This window comes from Enhydra lutris, unplaced genomic scaffold, assembly GCF_002288905.1.
Source record: "Enhydra lutris kenyoni isolate GAN:26980312 unplaced genomic scaffold, ASM228890v2 scaffoldscaffold23, whole genome shotgun sequence".
NCBI lineage: Eukaryota > Metazoa > Chordata > Mammalia > Carnivora > Mustelidae > Enhydra > Enhydra lutris.
Window position 1 is genome coordinate 6,329,337 of NW_019154107.1, and position 22,504 is coordinate 6,351,840.

At 42.4% G+C, this 22,504-nt stretch overlaps 1 protein-coding gene across 1 annotated transcript in view; it reads right to left on the reverse strand.

Annotated features, from left to right (window-relative positions):
- The window catches only part of LOC111150513 (phosphate cytidylyltransferase 1, choline, beta), a 93,731-nt gene that overhangs the window by 37,702 nt on the left and 33,525 nt on the right, over nucleotides 1-22,504 (reverse strand). The window contains exons 3-5 of the mRNA XM_022508001.1: nucleotides 18,467-18,583; nucleotides 4,475-4,626; nucleotides 1,687-1,765 (exon numbers count right to left, since the gene is read on the reverse strand). Of these exons, the coding sequence (XP_022363709.1) occupies nucleotides 1,687-1,765; nucleotides 4,475-4,626; nucleotides 18,467-18,583 (348 nt within the window). The remainder of the gene's footprint in view (nucleotides 1-1,686; nucleotides 1,766-4,474; nucleotides 4,627-18,466; nucleotides 18,584-22,504) is intronic.

The window sequence follows — 22,504 nt, forward strand, 5'->3', positions numbered from 1 at the left end:
AGAAGGGAGCTGAGAAAAAGATCCATTTGCAAAGAGTATCTCAGCAGGGATGGGGGAGGGTAGTGCTACGGAATTACACCCACAGGAAAAGAGGCATGTCAAGGGCTGGCTCCTCAGCTGGGCACAGAATAGGCGTGGAAGCCCAGAGGAAGGGCATGCCGGGCCCACAGAAGAGCCGGAGCCAAGGCGCTAAGTGGGGGTGCTTCCGGGCACTAGGATGGACTCCACTGGCCTGGAGTTTAGGACCTGAGCAAGGTGGTGCAGAGCCCAGGCTAGCAAGATGGAGAGGCTGGGCAGGGCCAAGGGACAAAGGCCCAATCACAAAACCTAGGAGTGGTGAGAGAGACTAAAGGGAAAGAGAAGGTCCCAGAAGTAGAGGATAAGAGAGCATTTTGGAGAGGAGAGTGGTCAGCAGGGTTGTGACATCCAGAGGAGGACAGCAAAGAAGCCACTAGACTGGGTGGTCCGAAGGTCATCAGGGAACTGAGGGAGGATGGGACAGAAGTCAGAGCACAGGTAGCTGAGGAATGACGAGGGGTACACCTGCGAGGTGCCGGCGAGGGATGACGCAACAAGGATGGGACTGGAGAAGGGAGAGGGAGGGCAGAAGAGGGATTTTGTTATTTTGTTTTTGTAGACTCTCAAACAATAGTAAACTGAGAAGAAACTGCTGGAGAGTGAGAACCCTGCACACCAAAGAGGGGAGGCCTAAAGCAGACAGCCTTCAAGGAAGGGAGGAGTGGATTCAGGTAGAGAAGTCAGCCTGGGACAGAAAACCTACCCCTTTTCCGCAGGAGTGGAGGCAGGGGTGCAGGCGGTTACAGGTACATCAGGTCAGGAAAGTAAATGTTATCAAGGAACATCAAGAATCCCGCTGAGGCTGGAAACCACGGATCTGTTACGATGCCCAACAGTGATTTCCCTCAAGTCCTCAGTGGCAAAGGAATAGGGACAGAGAACTTGGCAAAGCAATGAACCCCAGGGAGTCTCCAATGGAAGGAAACCTGCCTCTCTCCAGCCCCCCAATAACTCCCTGGAATAGACTAGTCTCTGACCTTCAAAGAAATCTTTGGTGACAGCTGGAACAGTTTCCAAAGCTCAGGCACCACGCCTGCCTTCCACGACAGCACTTAACAGTTTGGTGAAGGAAGTATTTTACCTAATTTCCCAAACATTTACCCATTCTTTTTTTGCTTCTGCGTGTGGTACCTGAGGACATTACTATCATGTGACAGAATGACGGGTGAGAGGACTAACTTTGGAGACAAGGAGTCCAGATTGTTAATGACCCAGTTATCTGTCTTCTGGAAGGAACTTTCTTGGAAATATAAAATAATTTCATTTTGAATTCTAAATACGAATGAGGGAAGTGATTGCCCTTTAAATAATAAGGTCCTATGATTTTTGTCTGATGAGCCCTAAAATTGAGCCACACACTAGAAGTTGGTATACTCATGGTTCAGCAAAGAGTACTTTGGTGCTCGAGTTAATTCTTCTATAAATATCTAAATGATGTCTGTCCTATGACTGGGTCTTCGCGCATGTCAACAGAAGCTTATAAAGGCTACTTGGCAGACATCTGAAATTCCAGTGCCTTCCATGTATATGCTATAAGACTAGGGCAGGGGTGTCTTATTATACCTGACAATTATAATGTGGTGGACAGGTGAGCACAGGGGAACTCACCTGCTTCCTTTATATGCTTGTAAACATCATCAGAACCAGCAGAAGAGTAGGGTATATCATCATGGGCCACAAAGTCAATCTGTTGGAGAGAGAGAAGTGATGTCATCACTGGGATGGATGTGCAAATGCCTTTTTTTAAACTTTTTTAAAAAAGATTTTATTTATTTGTCACAGAGAGAGAGAGAGAGCGCAGGTAGAGGAAGAAGCAGGCTCCCCAATGAGCTAGGAGCCCGCTGTGGGACTCGATCTTAGGACCCTGGGATTATGACCTGAACAGGAGGCAGACGCTTAACTGACTAAGCCACCCAGGCCTCCCAGCGTGCAAATGCCTTTTGAAATAAAGCAGTCATAATAGAGCAGTTGGAACAAGCAGTTTACAATGTGCCTTTGATTCCTTGACTGAAAGGTACTGGCTGCCAACTGTCTCCATTTCCAGGAGATAAAGGGAACTAGATTGGTTGGTCTCCTTCTCGGGTCCCTCTCTTTCCTCTGACAGGAGGCTTTCTAGGGCTTCTGCCCTTCTGTCTTTAAACTTCCTCCTCAGAGAATTTATTCATGCTTCAGATTTTAATCACCCTTGCTATGACAAGGAACCCAAACCTCCATTTCCTGTCCCACTGATGGCAACAGGCCCTCACACTTAATCCATGTTTTATATGGTAAAAATGAATTCACACCTTTTTTATTTGATCTCCCTAACCACCTTGTGAGGCGGGTGGGACCTATACTACTGTTTCCATTGGGACAGAAGGCTGCCGAAAGTAGAAAACCTGTTATATTTGCCCCAAATCACCCTTTTCTATTTTGCCACCCCTTGGAGTCACTTTAAAATCGACCTATTTGAAATTTAACTCAGCCTGAAAACAGGTGTCCCCTCCTCGCAGCACCTCCAGTTTCCCAATGTACCTAGGCCCCAAACACCTTGGAACTGGGCTTCTTTCCCTACTTCCTTCAGTCTCCACGCACAAAAGTCCCCAGGGCCTCTGTGGTGTATGCGTGTGTGTGTGTGCGCGCGCGTGTGCACACGCACATGCGTACATGTGAACGTCCCCGCACGCACACGCACCCAGCAGGTCCTCTCCGCGGCTGATACATGAAATCCAGGGCCCTGTCACCTGGACTACTGCTTCCAGCTTGTGCCTACCCTTCCTCACTGCTGTCTCCTTTCCAAGCCACCTCTCTGTCACATGGGAGGCAGGTCCTTAACCGGGTTTCTTCGTGTCCTCCTCCTTCCTCCTAATCTCCCCTAGTTCCCTGTTTCCTACCCCATCAAATCAAAACTTGCTGCCTGGCTTTTGAAGCCCTTTGTGACGAGGCTTGGCTCGTGGTAGTTTACAGCAGCAGTCCCATCCACCTGCCCCACCGCTTACTAGCTAGAGAAATCATACATTGGCCGTAAGGATTAAATCAGCATTTCTGAACCTGGACACCTGTGACATTTTGAGGTGGATCATTCTTGGGGGGGTGGGGTGGGGAGTGCCCTGGCTTTTACCCGTTAGATGCCAGTAGCACGCCTAGCTGCACCCAGTCGCTGCGACAATCAAAAATGTTCCCAGACACTGCCAAATGTCCCTTGAGGACAAACTCAAGCTCAGTTGAGAATCACTAGATTAAACGATGTCCTGATGGAAAGGTGCCAAAAGCGATAACCAGTGCACAGTAAGCACTCAGTCACTGTTATTATTCAATCCATTCTCAGGACTCAAACTTAATTCCTCTTCCTCTCTGATATATAACAATGATGATGACAAAGTCTCACGGTAGCCATGAGATTTAATGTGATTCACGTAGGAGCAAAGCCCTCAGCACAGTGCCTGGCACACGGTGAATCAGAAACGGGGGCTGCCACTACCATCATCTGTATGCCCATCGTGCCTGGCACAAGCCGAGCATACAATAGATGCTCAGTAAAAATGTGTTAGTGATTGCTGGAAGCAAATCATATTGTAGTTTCTCCTTTTGCTTTTTATTCTTGCTGGGAAATTATCTCCTCTGCTATTACCCATGCACATTTATCAGTGTTCTCTCTCCTCTTCTGCATCGGGAATTTAAAAATAGAAAAGAAAACTCTTAGAACAGCTTCATCGTGTGGGTTTTTTTTTTTTTTTTTTTTTTTGGTACGGCTTGTAAAAGGAAAGAATAGCTCCTAATGTGGGGCTGGTAGGGAGACACAAAGCACATAATTTCATGCAGATCAAAAGAATTTCTCGTGTTTTCAACTAATAAAAATCTTTTATCAGTAGGAGTCTCAGGGTCACAAAATCATAGATATAAAGTTCTTTCCTTAAAAGCTGACCTGTGTCCTTCTGGATATAATGCGTGTTCCTTTTTTCCGTGCAAAAGATGCCTGCGAATGTACAAGCATCGATACTGATGCCAGTGGTGGTAAAGACAATGACGTTTTGGAGCTCTGGATATGGGCCAGCTAGTGTTCAGTGTTTTACTTACAGGATCTCATTAGATTCTCAAAACGAGCCCATGGGAGAAGTACTGCCATCATCCGACTTTACAGTTTAAGTAAGTGAGTTCAAGATCTGGCTCAAGGTCCCACAGTTAGGAAGGGAGAGAAGCCGCACTTGGACGTGGGTGGTCTAGCGCTAGCACCCACAGTGAGGAAGCGAGAGGAGTCCCCAGGCCCGGGCAGAAGACAGGTGCTGTATCAAGTGATACCACATGACAGTTCCTGAAGTTACCTCTTTTAGAGAGTAGAAGCTTCTGGGCTTTCTGCATGTAGGCTGCAGAGCCAGACTCTAGTTCTGCTACTTAGAGAACACGGAAGAGTAAGTACCTTGTGTTTTTCCAGAAACTCTGGAGTGAGTGTCCATGGAGCATCTCTAATGACTTCATCCACATAGCGACAGTGTCTGAGAGCTTCGTATCTCTCTGCTTCGTTCATCACAGTGAAGCCTTTGAATTTGTGGGTGAGGTCATCGCTGCAGACTGAAAGAGACACATGCATGAAAGGCTGCTACCTGGCCCAGGCTCTTCTTGCTGCCATCCTGGGCCTTCAGGGTTTATTCAGCAAAACAAAAGGAGCTCAGCCTTCCTTGGTACACACATAATCAGACTTGTTTTTCTACAGGAACCAAGGATCAGGAAAACAAAGCAAGCTGAAATCCATCAGCAATTAAGAATTCCATTTTAATGTTAATTTTGACTTCATTCTCGGTTGCAACTTTTATTAAAATTATTCTCCACACTACCTAATGTGACTTCTGTTATCTTTTATTTTCCTATTCCACCATTTGATAAAAAATACTATTTGGAAAAAAAATGGCCAAATAACCAGCGAGAGAGGAAAGAGAGAAAAAGAAAGGAAGCAGGAAGCCTGAGTTTCAGATGGTTTGAACAATCAGTTCCAGATCCCTTGCTAGATCATTGTACTTAGTAACCCAAGTGTGATTGCTTTGCAGGCATGTGTGCCTGGGCACACACACTTCTGTTCCCCAGATTGAGGTCCAGTCACTACACATCAGACCACACAATCAAGAGGAGGAAGTCATAAAACAGAAGATCTGATCTAGCAGAATTCATCCTCGTAACATTTCTTTCCTTTCTAGATCTCAGGTTCCTGAATCTCCCAGTGAGGGGTTAATATCATCCACTCTTAACCTTAGAAAGGATTTTTTTGAGGGTTTACATAAAAGCGCTTTGAAATAAACAGAACAGGAAATATTATTCATTATTCTGTTCTGAATATATTTGTTCTTGGGAAAGGCAGCTTTCCTACGTGTCAGTGAGAAATGTCACTGTGGTTCCAGTCCCGGTTAACCAATAACCTGGAGAAGGTCCCCCTGCAGCCAGACCACCCTGACTGCTCTGTAAGACGTTTTATGTACACACGACGAATTTACAAAATTTAAGCATTCAATATATGTTTTAAAAGCAAAAATACAATTATTTTCTTGGAACCGAAGGATGACCCACATCCAGAACCCAATCTAGCCGCAGAGTAAGTGCAGCCGACGGCCACAGCCAGCATCAGTGGCAAACCTCCCGGGGCAGCCCTCACTCGATCCACCTCCAAACCATCGGCAGAACCAGACCCGCTGCACTCCCTTCAGAGTGCACCTGCCAGCCACGTGGGGGTCCCCATTCCCCTGTTCACCAGCCCGCCCAACTTCTCCCCGCCTGGATTACTGCCCTTGTCTCCTAACTTGGCTCTTGTTCCAGCCCTGCCCACCCCCAGCAGTCTCTTCCTATTGGCCAGAATGACCCCCCTTAAGACCTGTCTGACTGTCGTTCTGAGGCTCAGAATCTTTCCCGTCTCCCTCAGGGTAAAAGGGAAACAATTCCAGTGGCCCACAGGCCCCCACGAGACCCATGCCTCAGCCCGTCCCTTGCGTCTCCGATGGCATCTCCTTTCATCCCAGCTCCTGGCCTCCCTCCGTGCTGTTTCCTGAAGCCAGCAAGAAGGCTCCTGCTCAGGTCAGGACTTGGCACTTTCTGTTCCCCAAACCTGGAACAGCCTTGTTCTGAATAGCCACAGAGCCCACTTCCTCCCTTCCCTCGAGGGTTCCCAGCCATCCTATCAAAACTGCCATTTGGCCCTCCACCGCTGCCGGCTGCCATCCCTTTCCGGTTTTACCTCTTGCCATGGCACTCCTCACCATGCAACTGTCTTAGTGAATTCCACTGTTGATGTCCTTCTACTAAGATACATGCTCCCTGAAGACAGGGACTTTTGTTTCCTTTTCTGAAGGCCTGTAGTAGGCTCTTAACAAGCATTTATTGAATGAATGAATGAATGAATGAATGAACAGTGCCTGAAGTATACAGATGCTCCGTTAACGTTTACTATGATTTAAAATAATATTTATCTGTAGGCACATTTCAACTATATATATATTTACTTAAGAGACTAGTATGTCTCTAGATACCCATGTGTATGCCTATACATCTCCTATATATTCCTCCTGAGATATTGCATAGACCTAGAGAGGATAGAACACAATAAAGAAAACTGTACCTGTTTATGTTACCCAAACACCATGAACCGCGTGGCCGGCTCAGAAAGTTCAATGATGCCTGGGTCTCACTGGCAAGATTTTGATTCAGTGGGTGCTACAGTCTGAATGTGTCTCCCCAAATTCATTTGTTAAAATCTTAACCCCCAAGGGTAATGGTATTTTAGAGGTAAGCCTTTGGGAGGTGCTTAGGTCCTGAGGTTGGAACCCTTACGAATGGGGTTAGTGTCTTATAAAAGAGCTCCCTAGCGCCTCCCACCCTGTGAGAAAACAGCAAGAAGGGAACAACTCTGGATCCAGAAGAGGGCCCTCACCAGGAAGACATTTATAGATCAAGATATTTAGGGATCAAGACATACAATTTAAATTTTTATTTATTTACTTATGGATAAAGATATACAATTTAAAAATTGACCCAAGACTTTTTCAATATTCTGTTAGGACTTTATTAAACACTACCTCAAGATTCATACTCAGCAGAGGGGCGCCTGGGTGGCTCAGTGGGTTGAAGCCTCTGCCTTCGGCTCAGGTCATGATCCCAGGGTCCTGGGATCGAGCCCCGCATCGGGCTCTCTGCTCAGCAAGGAGCCTGCTTCCCTTCCTCTCTCTGCCTGCCTCTCTGCCTACCTGTGATCTCTGTCTGTCAAATAAATAAATAAAATCTTAAAAAAAAAAAAAAGATCATACTCAGCAGAAATGGATTTCAGATCCATCCATTTTCTGTTTTAAATGACACAAAACTAGGCCGACCATATCCTCTCCCCTTTTGAACCTGCACCTGAGCAATCTGGTCTAACTTCTAGATGACCGAAATCATGGCCTCCTGGCACAGCACAAAGACAACAAACATCCTGTTTATGCCAATCCGGGGTCCTATTTTCATATCCCAGGAGTGACCTCAAGAAGCAGCTGAACATGCTGACCAGTTATTGTCTAAACATTAATTACGCCCAAAGCAGCACTGTTGTTCTTCGGTCTTGGCAAATGCACTCTGACAACCAGATGGAGAGCTCTGAGCAATGGCGTCCCATGGACGAATCTGAGGAGTTACCCGGGAGCTCGTACTGTAGCTAACCTATCCTGGCAGCTCACTGTGCTCAAAATGAAATATTACCAGTACTCTGCAGGAGAGAAAATGTAAACTAAGGGATGAACTTTGGAGCCAACCAGACTTGGGTTCTAATCCCCGCTCTGCTACTTAAAACTGGGAAAGCCACTCCGTCTCTTAAGACTCGGTCATTGGTCTTCAAAACATGGCAAAATTTTGATAATTAAATGTTATCATCTGAGGAAAGTAATACTTAATAACATTTGCCATTTATTAATAGTAGTATAAAACCAGCACTGGGGGTATTCACTTGTGTTCTGAGCTCTGTCTTTTCCCTGCTCCCACTCCAAGCAGGTTCCCAGTCCCTTGGTACAACTCCCCCACAGAAGCTGTGAAATTCAAGTTGCTGTCACACAGCCTGCCTCCCTGGCTGCTGTTTTCTCCAAGCCAGAACCCATTAGAGGAATTGTGTAAGGAAAGAAACAAAGCAAGAGAAGAGTTCTCCCAGTGAGGAGGAGGCCAAAGGTCTGAGGAGAAGGGCCATAAGCAGAAGGGCCAGTGGCAGAGCCCCCAGAGGGACGATGACATGGTGCCCTGGGCACTGGGGTTCACTTGAGCACAGACCACAAGGTGCCACACCGTGCACAGGCTCAGCGGGGCTGGGCTCGAGACTGGAAACCCCTCCTCTTGTTTCCGTGAACTTTTTGGGATCTCGTTTGATTTTGGGGAGGCAAGGACAGCCCAACAAGGACTGAGACTCTATTTCCCCACAGTCAGGCAAATGGAGTCCTAGTGGAATATTTGATTTCAATTAAAGTACAAGAGAGCTTAAAGGAGTAATATTTATGTCTAGTTTACAGAGTAATATTTATGTCTACTATAGTAGGAGTAGTGTTACATTTATCGTTGATATTTTTTATTCCCCTCCTATGAGGTAGAAGTATTTGGTGACTCATAGTCTTAAAAAATAGTTTAGGGAAAGAATCCGGATATAAATTTTAATTTCTTGACTTCTTTTTAAACGATATTAACTTATGTTATTTTTTAGCATTTTAATTCAAATTTTAGTTTATATTAATTTCAGGTGTACCATGTAGCGATTCGACACTTCCTTACCTCACCCAGTGCTCATCACAACACCTGCCCTCCTTAATCCCCATCACCCGTTTCACCCATCCCCCACCCCCATCCCCTCTCTTCTCTGGTAACTGTCAGATTTTTCTCTAGAGTTAAGAGTCTGTTCTTGGTTTGCCTCTTTTTTTCTCCCTTTGCTCTTTTGTTTCTTAAATTCCACATATGAGCAAAATCATATGGTATTTGTCTTTCTCTGACTGACTTATTTCACTCAGCATAAGACACTCTAGTTCCATCCAGTTGTTGTAAATGGCAAGATTTCATTCTTTTTGACAGCTGCGTTAATATTTCATTGTGTGTGTGTGTGTGTGTGTGTGTGTGTGTGTGTAATATACACACCACATCTTTATCCATTCATCAGTTGATGGACACTTGGGTTGTCTCCATAGTTTGGCTATTGCAGATAATGCTACTATAAACATCACGGTGCATGTATCCCTCTGAATTAGTATTTTTGGATTCTTTGAGTAAAAACCTAGTAGTGCAGTTGTTGGGTGTGGGGTAGTTCTATGTTTAACTTTCTGAGGAACCTCCATACTGTTTTCCAGAGTGGCTGCGCCAGTTTACATTCCCACCAACAGCGTAAGAAGGTTCCCCTTTCTCCACATCCTCGCCAACACCTGTTTTTTCTTATCAAATGACATTAGCTTTTTTTTTTTTTAATTTTTTTTAATAAACATATAATATATTTTTATCCCCAGGGGTACAGGTCTGTGAATCGCCAGGTTTACACCCTTCACAGCACTCACCATAGCACATACCCTCCCCAATGAAATGACATTAGCTTTCGAAGTAAATTGAAAAAAGCCCTTGACGATTGGTAGTTTCAATTCACTAAAATAATGCCAACGAGGTAAGCTTACATAAATGAGTTTTCAAATTATTACTGGCCGTAGTGTTTAAAAATTAGAAATGCAGATATTATAATCATAGTACACCATGACATTTTGTGTTGGTTTTTGCCTCAGGTTGAGGAGCAGGCCGTAGTACTTCCACTTATCACAGTTTCTGGTCTTGGAAGCAATTATTTCTACCAAATGCCAGGTGTTCTGCCAACATTCTCTGCACACTCGCCCTGACCACAGTGATATTGCGAGCAGAGCCCTTGCTCCAGCCAGGGCAGCTCTGACGGCAAACCCACCTGCAGACATACGGGGCCCCACCATTAATACAGCAGGTTCTTTCAATTCACCATAAACATTGTATCTGCTAACTACACACATCAGGCAAGGGCCCATCTTTCCACCAACAACACAGAATACCGGTTTGTAAAGGGCTCCCTAACTTTCTTCAGTAGAGAACTGTCTGCCATTGGAAGTGGTCTGTGATACTAAGAAAGATAGTCTAAAGGTAATGGTCTTCGAACTAGGGCACACATACCCCTGGGGGGTACTCCAAGACTTTCTAAGAGCTAACCAAACACAAGAAGCCTTAAGGACTCAATTTCCAGATCCTTAACTTCCAAAGGTACACTTTCCTACAGTTAATGGTCCAGGATGAAGCCTGTGTATCCAAAACCACCCTTGCTCCACTATCCACAAGAAAGACACCATCCAAATCTTACTGTGCAGCATTGCAAGGGGCAGGGAGTTAAGGCTCCAGGCCAAAACTGAAGGGAAATCTTGCTTAATGACTACAGCAAACACGATGAATCTCTAAAAGCTTCCTGTCTGACAAAGATTTCTGGTATAGGTAAAGCCAGGTGTTGGAAACTAATTACGGTAGAGTGGGGAATAATGTAAACGGTCGCCTAACAACTGTGCCTTTTCATTCCCCCAACTATTGTCAAAGGACACAAGGATCTTGAGGGATAAGGCCCAGGAATTCAAAGCGAAAGGAGCAACGCAAAGAAGTATTGAATGCTAAAAATGGCTTTTTCATGTAGTTAAGGGTAAGCATTTTTCCAGCTATTCTCAATACTCACATGGAATCCTAGAAATGCCTTTTCTCTTTTAGTTAATTAAGAGTAAGCATTTTTCCCAGCTTTTCACTTCAAAATCATCTCAGTAAGGCAAAGCTGTGTAGGCTGATACCACTGCATCGTAGAAATGTAACTGGCATGTTTTCTCGAATTATCAATTTGCTCAAAATATTTTGGAATAAACACATGGATAAAACATTTACATACTTTTTTTTTCAGATGTCATATGCATTATTTTAAAAGGAAGTTAAAATCTATTTTATCAGATCACATTATAAAACTTACTCCATTTATAGAAAATCCTTTTTCTATTTCCTCTCCTAAAATGTGTTATTATTTTCTATCTCCTCCTAGCACAAATTATGTACTGCCAAATTATTCTTTTAGTAATATATTCCCTTTTCTATTCTTAAATACACAGGGGAAGTATACCCATGGTACCTAATAAAGATAAGTAAGTCATTTATGATTTTTAATTTGATTTTATTTAATTTTCCCCAAAAGCCAAACACCAGACACACACACACACACACACACACACACCACACATACACACCCCTCTAATATTTAGAGAAGAAATAACATGTCTTTTTATCATATGCCCCTCCTTTTAAATACAGTACTATTTTACCTATATATTACATTGTATTACTATAAATTAAGCATAATGATTTATTGTCTTGTTTACAACTTATTAGAGCTACGTAATTTTAATCTTGACTGATTCTATTTCATACAATGCATTCTATTATGTATTTCTCAGTGGTTTTTATAAGGCTTCCTGAAATACATGAACATATTTGGACTGAAAGACTTTTTCTCCGGGTTTTTTAGCAGGTTTCACAGTAAGGACTACCTTTGCCGATTAGGTTAGGTGGTGTTTTCTGCAGATTTAGTAAGCAAAAACTGCAGCCCCAAGATTTCCAGGTTTTTTTTTTAAGTTTTAAAAAATAGTAAAACCATTTTATCAAAAATTATTGAATTGACAAATATATAACAAAATTACCAATACAGGTCTATCTGGTTAAGCAAGTTGCTTTGAAGTAAAAGAGTAAGGGTTATAATTAGGAATCACTTGCTAAGTCCTGGTAAAGCCTTTTTCTTATACTTCTCAGAAAGGAAGAAAGCAAATGATTTTCATAGCTTGGAAACAAATCTTGCAGGTGAGGTCATTTCTAACCCACTGCTTGCATCAAATTGGAAAGAGGACCTTAATAAATTATCACTTGAGAGGCCATTAAAATTATTTTGTTGACAATAAATTATTTTTGTGATACATGGCAAATAACTCAGGAGTTCAAAGACTGAATGACATCTCTATAACAAACTTCTTCCATTCCCATCTAAATATTTGTGTAAACAAAATATTTTAGCACTTACATATATAATAAGGAAGAAGAATAAATCAATGTTAAACCCTGTCTCATTCTAGCAATAATATATTCATCCACAAATCAAAAAATCCCACTCATCTCATTTAAATGTTAGAGAACACTCAAAAGGAAAAATCCCAAAGGAAAAAAATCTCAAGCGAATCCAGAGGATAAAAGCAGCTTACTTATGGAGGAGCAAGGATAAAAATACAATGGAGGTCTCCACAGAAACAATGGGAGCAAGAAGAGACCGGAGTGAAATATTTAGTATTGAGAGAAAAAAACCCACCAACCTAGAGTTCTGTACCTTGTAAAATTATCCTTAAAAAGAGAGGAAGAAATAAAGACCTCCTCCAACAAACAAAAAATGAGGGCATTTCTTTCCAGTAGACCTGCCTTGCAAGAAATGTTTTTAAAGCTTCTTTAGGAGAAGAAAAATGATGGGTCAGAAGTTCAAATCTACATAAAGAAAAGAGAAAGATTCAAGAACGAATAAGATGAGACAAAACATTTTATTTTTCTCACTCTTAATTCATCTAACAGATGAACAGTTTGTTCAAAATAGTAACAGCAATAATCAATTATGAATGAATGACCACAATGATATAGGGGATGAGAGGGAGAAATAGGAAATATTGTTTTCACAAGGTATAGTGCTGTGTGAAAGTGGACTTGGATTAGTTTAGAATGTTTATTATAAACTTTAGGGGAACCACTAATAAGGTGAAAAAAGAAGTATAATTGATATGCTAAGAAAGGAAAGAAAATGGAATCATAAAATGTTAAATTAAAACCACAAAAGGCAGAAAAAGTGTGGAAGATACAAGTAGGAACAGAACACAAAGCCAACAAATAGAAAACAGAAAAAAATATGGTATTTATTAAACCAACTGTATCAATAAGCCCTTGGAACACATCTGGTCTACATTTATCAATTATAAGACAGAAATTGTGGATCAAAAAACAAGATGTCTACATTTGATGTCCATAACAAACATTTGTTGTAGACAAATGTTGTCTACAAAAAACCCACTTTAAATATGAAAACATACATACATTAAAAAGGATCGAGAACGTGGACGTAGGCACATTAATTTCAGACAGAGTAGACTCCAGAACAAAGAAAGTTATCAAGAAGAGAGAGACATTACATAATGATAAAAGGGTCAACACACCACGAAGACATAGCAAATCTTAAAATGGACGTGCTGAAAAACAGAGAGTCAAACTATAGGAGGCAAAAATGTTAGAACTACGAGGAGAAATAGATGAATCCACTATAAGAGTTGGAAGCTTTAACCCCCTCTATCAGAAACAGATAGACTTGGCAGACAGAATATGAACAAGGACATAGTTTAACTCAACAGCACCATCAATCAGCTGAATATAATTGACATCTACTGACTAGTTCATCCAACCACAGCAGAATACACAACTTTCTCAAGCTCACATGAAGCATTCACCAAGACAGACAACATTCTGGGCCATAAAACACACCATAACACATTTAAAAGAGTAGAAATCATACAATGTGTGTTCTCAGGCCACAGGGGAATTAATCTAGGAATCAAAAACAGAAAGATAGCTGGAAAATCCCCAAATACTTGGAGATTGAGCAATCGCACTGCTAAATAACACGCAGGTAAAAAAAAAATAATAATAATAAATAAATAAATCTCAACAGAAATATTTAAATATTTTGAGGTAAATGAAAATGAAAACACAGCTTAACGAAATATGTGGGATGCAGGGAAAACAGCTTAGAGGGAGATATGTAGCATTAAATGCATATACTGGGGAAAAAAGAAAGTCTAAAAAGTCTAAATATTTGAAGTCAACAATCTAAGCTTCCACCTTAGGAAACCAGAAAAAGAAGAGCAAATTAAATCCAGAGTAAGCATAAGAAATCAGAACAGAAACGAATGAAATTGAAAACAGGAATCAATAGAGAAAAATCAATGAACCCAAAAGCTGGTTCTGTCAAAAGAGCAATAAAATTTATAAGCCTCTAGTTAAGCTAAGAAAAAAGAGACAATACTCAAATTATTAATATGGGATATTCAAGAGGGGGCATTATTGCCGATCTCATGAACATTAAAAGGAATAATAAAGGAATATTATGAGCAACTCCATAATTTGGTAGCCTAAACAAAATGGACAGATTCCTTGAAAGACACAAGCTGTCAAAACTTACACTAGAGGGGTGCCTGGGTGGCTCAGTGAGTTAAAGCCTCTGCCTTCGCCTCAGGTCATGATCCCAGGGTCCTGGGATCGAGCCCCGAATCAGGCTCTCTACTCAGCAGGGAGCCTGCTTCCCTTCCTCTCTCCTGCCTGCCTCTCTGCCTACTTGTGATCTCTGTTTGTTAAATAAATAAATAAAATCTTAAAAAAAAAGTCACAGGTCTAAAAAAAAAAAAAACTTACACTAGAAAAACAGACAGTGTGAATAGGCCAAATTGAATAAATATCTAATAACCCTCTAAATGAGAAAACACCAGGCCCAGATGAGTTCACTGGTAAATTCTACCAAACATTTAAGGAATAAACTACACCAATTCTTTACAATCTCCTCCAGAAGACTAAAGCAGAGGGAATACCTCCTAACCCATTCTCTGAGGCCAGCATTAACCTAATACCAAAATAAAAAATAGATATTGTAAGAAAAAAAAAACCCTCAGACCAAGTTATCTCATGAAAATGGATGCAACCTCCCCTTTTCTAAAGATTTTATTTAATTTGTCAGAGAGAGAGAAAGAGTGCGTGAGCGCACAAGCTGAGGGAACAGCAGGCAGAGGGAGAAGCAGGCTCCCTGCTGAGCAAGGAGCCTGATGTGGGACTTGATCCCAGGACCCCAGGATCATGACCTGAACCAAAGGCAGATGCTTAACTGACTGAGCCACCCAGGCGTCCCTGGATGCAAAACTCTTAACCAAAATATTAATACATCACATCCATCAATATATAAAAAGAATTATATACCATGACCGAGTGGGATTTATCTCAGGTATGTAATTAATGTAATTCACCACATCAACAAGTTAAAGAGGAAAACCGCAAGATCAATAGAAGCGGAAAAGACATTTGGTAAAATCCAGTACTCCTTCATGATAAAATACTCTCAGAAAACAGAATAGAGAGGAACTTCTTCAACTTGATAAACACTATTTACCAAAAAAACCTACAGCTAATATCACACTTAAAGGAGAGAAAGTTGAAGTTTTCCCACTGAGATCAGGAACAAGGCAATGACATCCCCTCTTACCACTGCTTTTCAACATTGTAGGGGAAGTCCTAGCTACTGCAATAAGCCAAGAGAAGGAAACAAGAAGTATACAGACTGGGAAGGAAGAAATAGAACCATTTTTATTCACAGATGACATGACCACCTATGTAGAAAATTTGAAAGAATTTCAAAAGAAAAATCCCCTAGAATTAAATAAGCAACTACAGCAATGTTAACAAAGAAAACAAACCACAGACTGGAGAAAATAATTGTAAAAGAGAGAAGAGATTAAGGACTGTTATCCAAACTATACAAGGAACACTTTAAACCCAACAATAAGAAAATGAACAACCAGCTTTAAAAATTACAAAAAATCTGAACGCACACCTCACCAAAGAAGCCATACAGATGGCAAGTAGCACAAGATGTTCAACATCTTATGTCACCAAGGAATAAACAAGACAACAGTGAAATACCTATATATACCTATTAATGACCAAAATGCAAAACACTGACAACACCAGATGCTGGTGAGAATATGGAGCAACAGGAACTCTGATGCACTGCTGCAGGAAATGCAAGATGGGACAGCCACTTTGGAACTGTGAGGCAGTTTCTTACACAACTTAACATACTTTTTTTTTAGCATTTTTATTTTTTTTTTTAACATACTTTTTTTTTTTAAATAAAGATTTTATTTATGTATTTTAGAGAAAAAGAGAGAGAGAGAGAGTGCACAAGTGCAAGTGGGAGGCAGAGGGAGAGAGCCTCAAGCAGACTCTGCACTGATCACGAAGCCTGACTCGGGATTCAATCCCACAACCCTGAAATCATGACCTGAGCTGAAACCAAGTGTCAGACGCTCAAGCACCTAAGCCACCCAAGTGCCCCAAAACTTTTAACACCTCTTAACATACAACGCACCAATCACGCTCCTTGGTTGGTATTTCCCCAAAGGAGTTGAAAACTTATGTCCACATAAAAACTTGCTTGTTGGGGCGCCTGGGTGGCTCAGTGGGTTAAAGCCTCTGCCTTCAGCTCAGGTCATGATCCCAGGGTCCTGGGATCGAGCCCTGCATCGGGCTCTCTGCTCGGCAGGGAGCCTGCTTCCCTTCCTCTCTCTCTCTCTTCTCTCTATCTCTGCCTGCTTGTGATCTCTGTCTGTCAAATGAATAAATAAAACCTTTTAAAAAATGTTTATTGAGGGGATGGTTGGTTAAGCATCTGCCTTCAGCCCAGGTCACGATCCCAGGATCCTGGGATCAAGTCCTGCGTCGGGCTCCCTGCTCAGCGGGGAGTCTGCTTCTCCTTCTGCCTGCTGCTCCCCCTGCTTGTGCTCTCTTTCTCTCTGACAGATAAATAAAATCTTTTTTAAAAGTTTGAGGTTTGAAAATGTCAATACTTCTAATATTAAAGAAATTACATCTTTCACAGCTATTTAAACTTAGAAAATTTTAGATGTCAACTTCAAAAAACTGCAAAGAGGTATTTAGTTTTTCAAAATTCTTTTAGGGATTGTGATTGAAGACTTCTAGCCTAAGACGATGGCTATCAGCGGGGGGCCTCATCATCCCCTAGGAAGCATTTCGGGAAATTTGTGGGGCATCTTTAGTTGTCACAATGATTGGAGGCAGACACTGGCATTTCGAGGGAAGGACGCCAGTGCTGCTAAACACCTTGCAGGGTGTGGGGCAGCTTCGTGGGAGATTCCTGCAACAACACGCAGGATTTCTGAGTGTCCCTGCACTATTGTTTTAAGTCATTTGAGTCTAGAAACTCACTTTCTTTTTCTTCTAATCACAAAGTATTTCTGGAATAGCTGTGATAGATGCTGCATTTTAGAGGAAGGCAACTACTACACACCTCCAAGGAAGACCATATGTGTCCATACGTTTATCCGAACGTGTCTGCTACAGCGATGCCACGCCTGGGAACCGAGCTGATGCCATGCCCCTGGTATCACCCTGAACAGGATCGCGCACAGCCATGGCTAGCGTTCCGGTTTAAGTGTGACCCACATTAAACCACCTCCCAACTTCGGTCACCAAAGCACTGCAGGGGTCTCCCCAGGCCCTCAGAAATGGTTTTCCCCTCGAGAGAACCAGAAATGAACGAAAAAGGTGTTCCCTGCCTGCCTTGGGTGTCCTCTGTGAGGCCTGTCCAGTACTCACTGTCTTTCATCATCTCTTCCTTCTGGAAAGAACTCCATTCAGTAACCATGTGGTCACCATCCTCAGTAAAATCGGGAGGAAGGTGCCTCTCAAATATCCAAAATGTCACCTTAAACTCGCAGAGGGTAACAAGATACTTTAGAAACAGAGATATGGTCTCTTAGCAGCACTTTCTTCCTCATGGTAGGGGCTTAAGTGTTGACGGTGCCTAGTTCAGTTAAAGGCACAAAACCAATGATGATGAAACAATATGGTGTTTCCAGAAGCTAGGAAGGTGAGATGGAGGTACTAGCCCCCTTACCCAAACTGAAATCAGTAGGCCTTCTGGAGGAGCAAAATTTCCCTCCACACCTCACCACTCCCAAGCTTATGAAGTAAGCCTTCTCCTTTACTGTGAACCAAAATTCCCCGGGTATATAAATCTCCATGTCTTTAACACGCGGTACCAAAGCTCCATTAACGAGGCTATCGTCAGCCACTCCAGTTAGCCCGGCATCATCCTAAGTGGTGTGGGCCACACAAAGGAAACAGGCAATGCCCTTGTGTACCTTAATCATCCTTAAGGCTCTCGGCTCTCTATGATTGGAAATAAAAATAACATTGCTTTTCTCCTGACCTTCCAGAAAATTTGAGAAACATAACTTTGATCAGGCCTCAATCACAAGAAGAAAGGCATTCATGGAAAACATGAAGTGGTTGCCCTTGGTGGTGTTATTAGTCTGTCTCTCTCTGGGAGTTAGTGGTGTATAATCCCATGATGTCATTTCCCCTATGGCTTTTTAAACATCATGTAACATTTCAGGCAGCCAACAAGTGAGACGGTATCGGCTGAAATGGAAGTAATAACCATGTGAGATTTTAATAGTGGAACGCTGAAAGGGGTCCTTTTCAGACAGCACATCATAAAGGAATTTTCTAGACAAAGAGAAAAGGCAATTCTTACCTCCAACCAACAAGTAGCTGTTGGGAAACAGTGTTTTTGCTTGCATAAGTGCCCTCGCATGGCCGGAATGGAAGAGGTCAAATATCCCATCCGCATAGACTCTGACAGGCCTATCAACTGAGGAAGAAACAAAATGTCATGAGCACAACTGCAGAATAAGGAGGCCCGGGGGCCTGATTCTTCGGCCACGAGGACACCAGCATGAGGAGGTTCACCTCGATAAAACACCATGGCCAGGTACCATCAGTCTCTTATTCGTGCACACGAGTACTTCTACCAACAGGTTCTTCTGAGGCGAGCAAAGTGGAGTAAAAACAGAGAATTAAGAGCGACCCACAACACGTATTTGAAGCCAACAGGAGAGACACACACAGGGTGGTACGGAGTTCTCTGAACCCAGAGTCGGGTCTGGGCGTCTGAGCCAGCAGATTCAGACACTGGTGCCCACAAAGGGTTGGCAGAGTCTGCCCAGAGGGAACAGCAAGGCAGGAGTAACCGAATCGCTTAATGAAAAGGAAAAACGACTTCATTCTTGACTCCGAGAGTCCTGAAGGAAGACTCCCGAGATCCGCTCCCAAAGGCAGCGTCGTGCAGGCGTCTGCTCGTGCTGCTCCGAGAGACGGGCGTGCGCCTTCCCTCCCAGCTCCAGCTCCCACTGCAGGCCCCAGCCCAGCTGTGGTAGTATTTACACCACGAAAATCGGCAACTGCTACCCACCGGGGCTTACTGCCCTCCGGAGGGCCAGCAGGTAAAGCTGCACAGCACTGCACAAAGGTCACTCCCTAACTCTTTGGTGTCATAAGAGATTGGGGAGGGGGGCATGTGCCCCAAAGACAGAAGAGTCAGGTGACATGTGGGGTGGTCCTCCGCGTTGCAGGCCAGCGACCAACACTACCGTCCCTCTGAGGGATAAAGGTCAACAGAGAAGAGGCCTCAACAGACATTCTCCCAGGGCCAGATGGTGCTCTGGGAAGTGCCATTCCGTGATGAAGAGGGGTACATTCACCACAGCCCCCTGGGCCACTAGAAACTACAGGATGACACTTTGCTGAGACAGCCCAAAGACCCACCTCCTCAAATAAGATGGAGACATTGTGGGTGGAGGGGTTGGGTGCCAACTTTTACACCATTCTGGACTATCAACGAAGGAACTAGAAAGTGAAAATATGGCAAACTAAAAGCTAAATATGGAAAACTGAACATATCCGCATTTACCTCTTCTTCCTTCCAAATACCACAAGAATTACAGAGAAAGAATTAAAAGGGTATATCCCTTCCCCCACCCCACCAAAAATAAAAGGTATAATCCCCTAGGGCAGAGGAAACAAGAAAGGCAAGGACAGATGAGAGATGTCCACATTTTGGGAAGTTGATTGTCAAATGCTGAGTGTCTGTAGGAAATAAGAACTGGGATGAGGGCAGGTAGGGAAAGGGAATGTTGAGTAGTTGGGTTTTTTTTTAATAAGCCTAGGAGTCCTACTGACTTTTTCCAGTATATGCATGTATAATAGTGATGTTATAAAAATAAATTTAAAAAAGAAATCAATGCAAACTTCTGGTGAATGATTTTTAAGACAGATTTAAAATTGTGATTATTTCCCGATGTAGTACAACCTCATTGATTTGGAATATAAATTAAAAGGAATGGTACATTAATAGATTCAGATGGTACAATGTTTCTAATAAATTAAATTTCTCTAATAAAAAAACTCAAGAGACTTTATGTCAGATAGGGAATTGCAATTACTCCCAATTATACACCATTTTGAACAAATAGAATTGCCTTCACAGGATTATACTGGATTCTAAATAAGGCATGATAAATAGAAAATGCTTTGAAATAACAAACTGTCTAATGAGGGATCTTTGGTTTCAATGCTCTTATTCAATTTGAATTCAATTGAGGAAAATTTGTTTTAAGATATAAATTCCAGGGGAAAGCAGATGGCAGTTTTGCAAAACTTTTTGTTATTGATTCAGAGGTGATCAAGATAAATGAATTCAGGAAGCAGGGAGGAAAGAAAAGTAAAGAAAGTGACATAATTACCGAGAAAAAGACCATTTAGTAAACCTTTGAAGAGTATTTGTGGAGTTGATTTTGCAATAAGTTCACTTTTTAAAATTGTAGTATGTCAGCAATTTCCAGACTGGGAAATGGGACCAAAAAAAAAAAAAAAAATCAACAACAACAACAACACCCAAAACCAAAAACCAATCTTAACAAATGAGTGCCTCAAGAGAAAAAAAAAAAAGATAAAGATGGAAATGGGTCTGCAGATTAGAGATTTAAAAGACTTATCAACATATTGAATGTATAGATATTTGGATTTAGGTTCAAGCTAACTACTATCTAGTAAATGAGGATGTAAGATTCTTGGAAATTGGAACACTGGATATTTGGTGATATTTAAGAATTACTGTGAATTTTTAGGTGAAAAAAATAGAATAATCATTATATTTTTAAAGATTTTATTTATTTATTTGACAATAATATATATTTAAGAGATTTAATAAAGAGAGAGATATAGCGAGAGAGGGAACACAAGTAGGGGGAGTGGGAGAGGGAGAAGGAGGCTTCCGACTGAGCGGGGAGCCCAATGCGGGGCTCGATCCCAGGATTCTGGGATCATGACTTGAGCAGAAGTCAGATGTTTAACGACTGAGCCACCCAGGTGTCCCAATGCTTATGTTTTTAAAAACTGTTTTTTTAAGATAGTTATACAGAAATATTTATGGGTGGAATGAAAGGAAGTCCAGGGCTTTGTTTCAAATAATTCAAGATGGGGTGCGCCTGGGTGGCTCAGTGGGTTAAGCCTTTGCCTTCGGCTCAGGTCATGGTCTCAGGGTCCTGGGATCGAGCCCCACGTCGGGCTCTCTGCTCAGCAGGGTGCCTGCTTCCCTTCCTCTCTCTCTCTCTCTGCCTCTCTCTCTGCCTGCCTCTCTGCCTACTTGTGATCTCTGTCTGTCAGATAACTAAATAAAATCTTTAAAAAAAAATAATAATTCAAGATGGGGCCGTGGATGGGGGCATACATGGGGCAAGACTGGCTTGGGGGGTGGGTGTTAGCTATAGAGGACAGACACATGAAGGTTCATTATATTGTTCTACTTTTGTGTATGTTTGAAATTCTCTACATTTTTTTAAGAATGTGTTTTTTTTCCAGTTTGTATGTTTATTTACCTTAATCTTTTGTTTCAGATTTTTGAGTAAAGTGGAGTAATTCTCCAGAGCATCTATGTTGGGAACCACTGGCCGGTGAGGCTGGGTGTTTGGCAATGATCCCGAGTGGGAACCCAACTACTCCATGGCCATGGTGGAGAGAACTTAACGTGCTTCCCAGGGATCCCTGCTGCCTGGTGTTCACACCTTGGTGCCATCTCCTCCCTTTCAAATGTGAACGGGACCTGTGACTTGTCTTTAACCAGGTGAATATGGCAAAGAGGATGGATGGCACTCCCATGATCACATTACACTATGTAAGATTCCAAACTGCTACAAGACTCCCTCTTTCTCTCTCTCGGTGGCTTCGAAGAAGGAAGCCATTGTGTAGTGAGAGGGCCACACAGCAAGGAACTGCAGCTGACCCTAGGGGCTGAGGGTGACCTCTGGCTGACCACCAGCAAAAAGCTAGATCTTTGGTCTTAGAATTGCGAGGAAACAACCTGAGTGAGCTTGGACACAGGTCTATCACCATCAAGCCTCCAGGTGAGAGATGAGCCCTGGGTGACACCTTAAACACAACCTGGTGGACCCTGAGCAGAGGACTCAGCTAAGCCAGACCTCCCAGTCCACAGAAATTATGACATAATAAATCTGCATTGTTTTAAGCCACTAATTCTGGGGCATAGAAAGTTAATACAATGGCATTGTAAATTTTCTGCCCAGAGACAATTACAAATTCTTGGAAGTATTTCAAATAAATTCCTGTTTATCCTGAATGGACAGAGTGAGGTCTATCAGAGAAATGGGATGTTCTGGTAAAATGACTGTCTGTATAGCACATGTCGATTGCCAGTTTCAAATAATTTCCATATAAT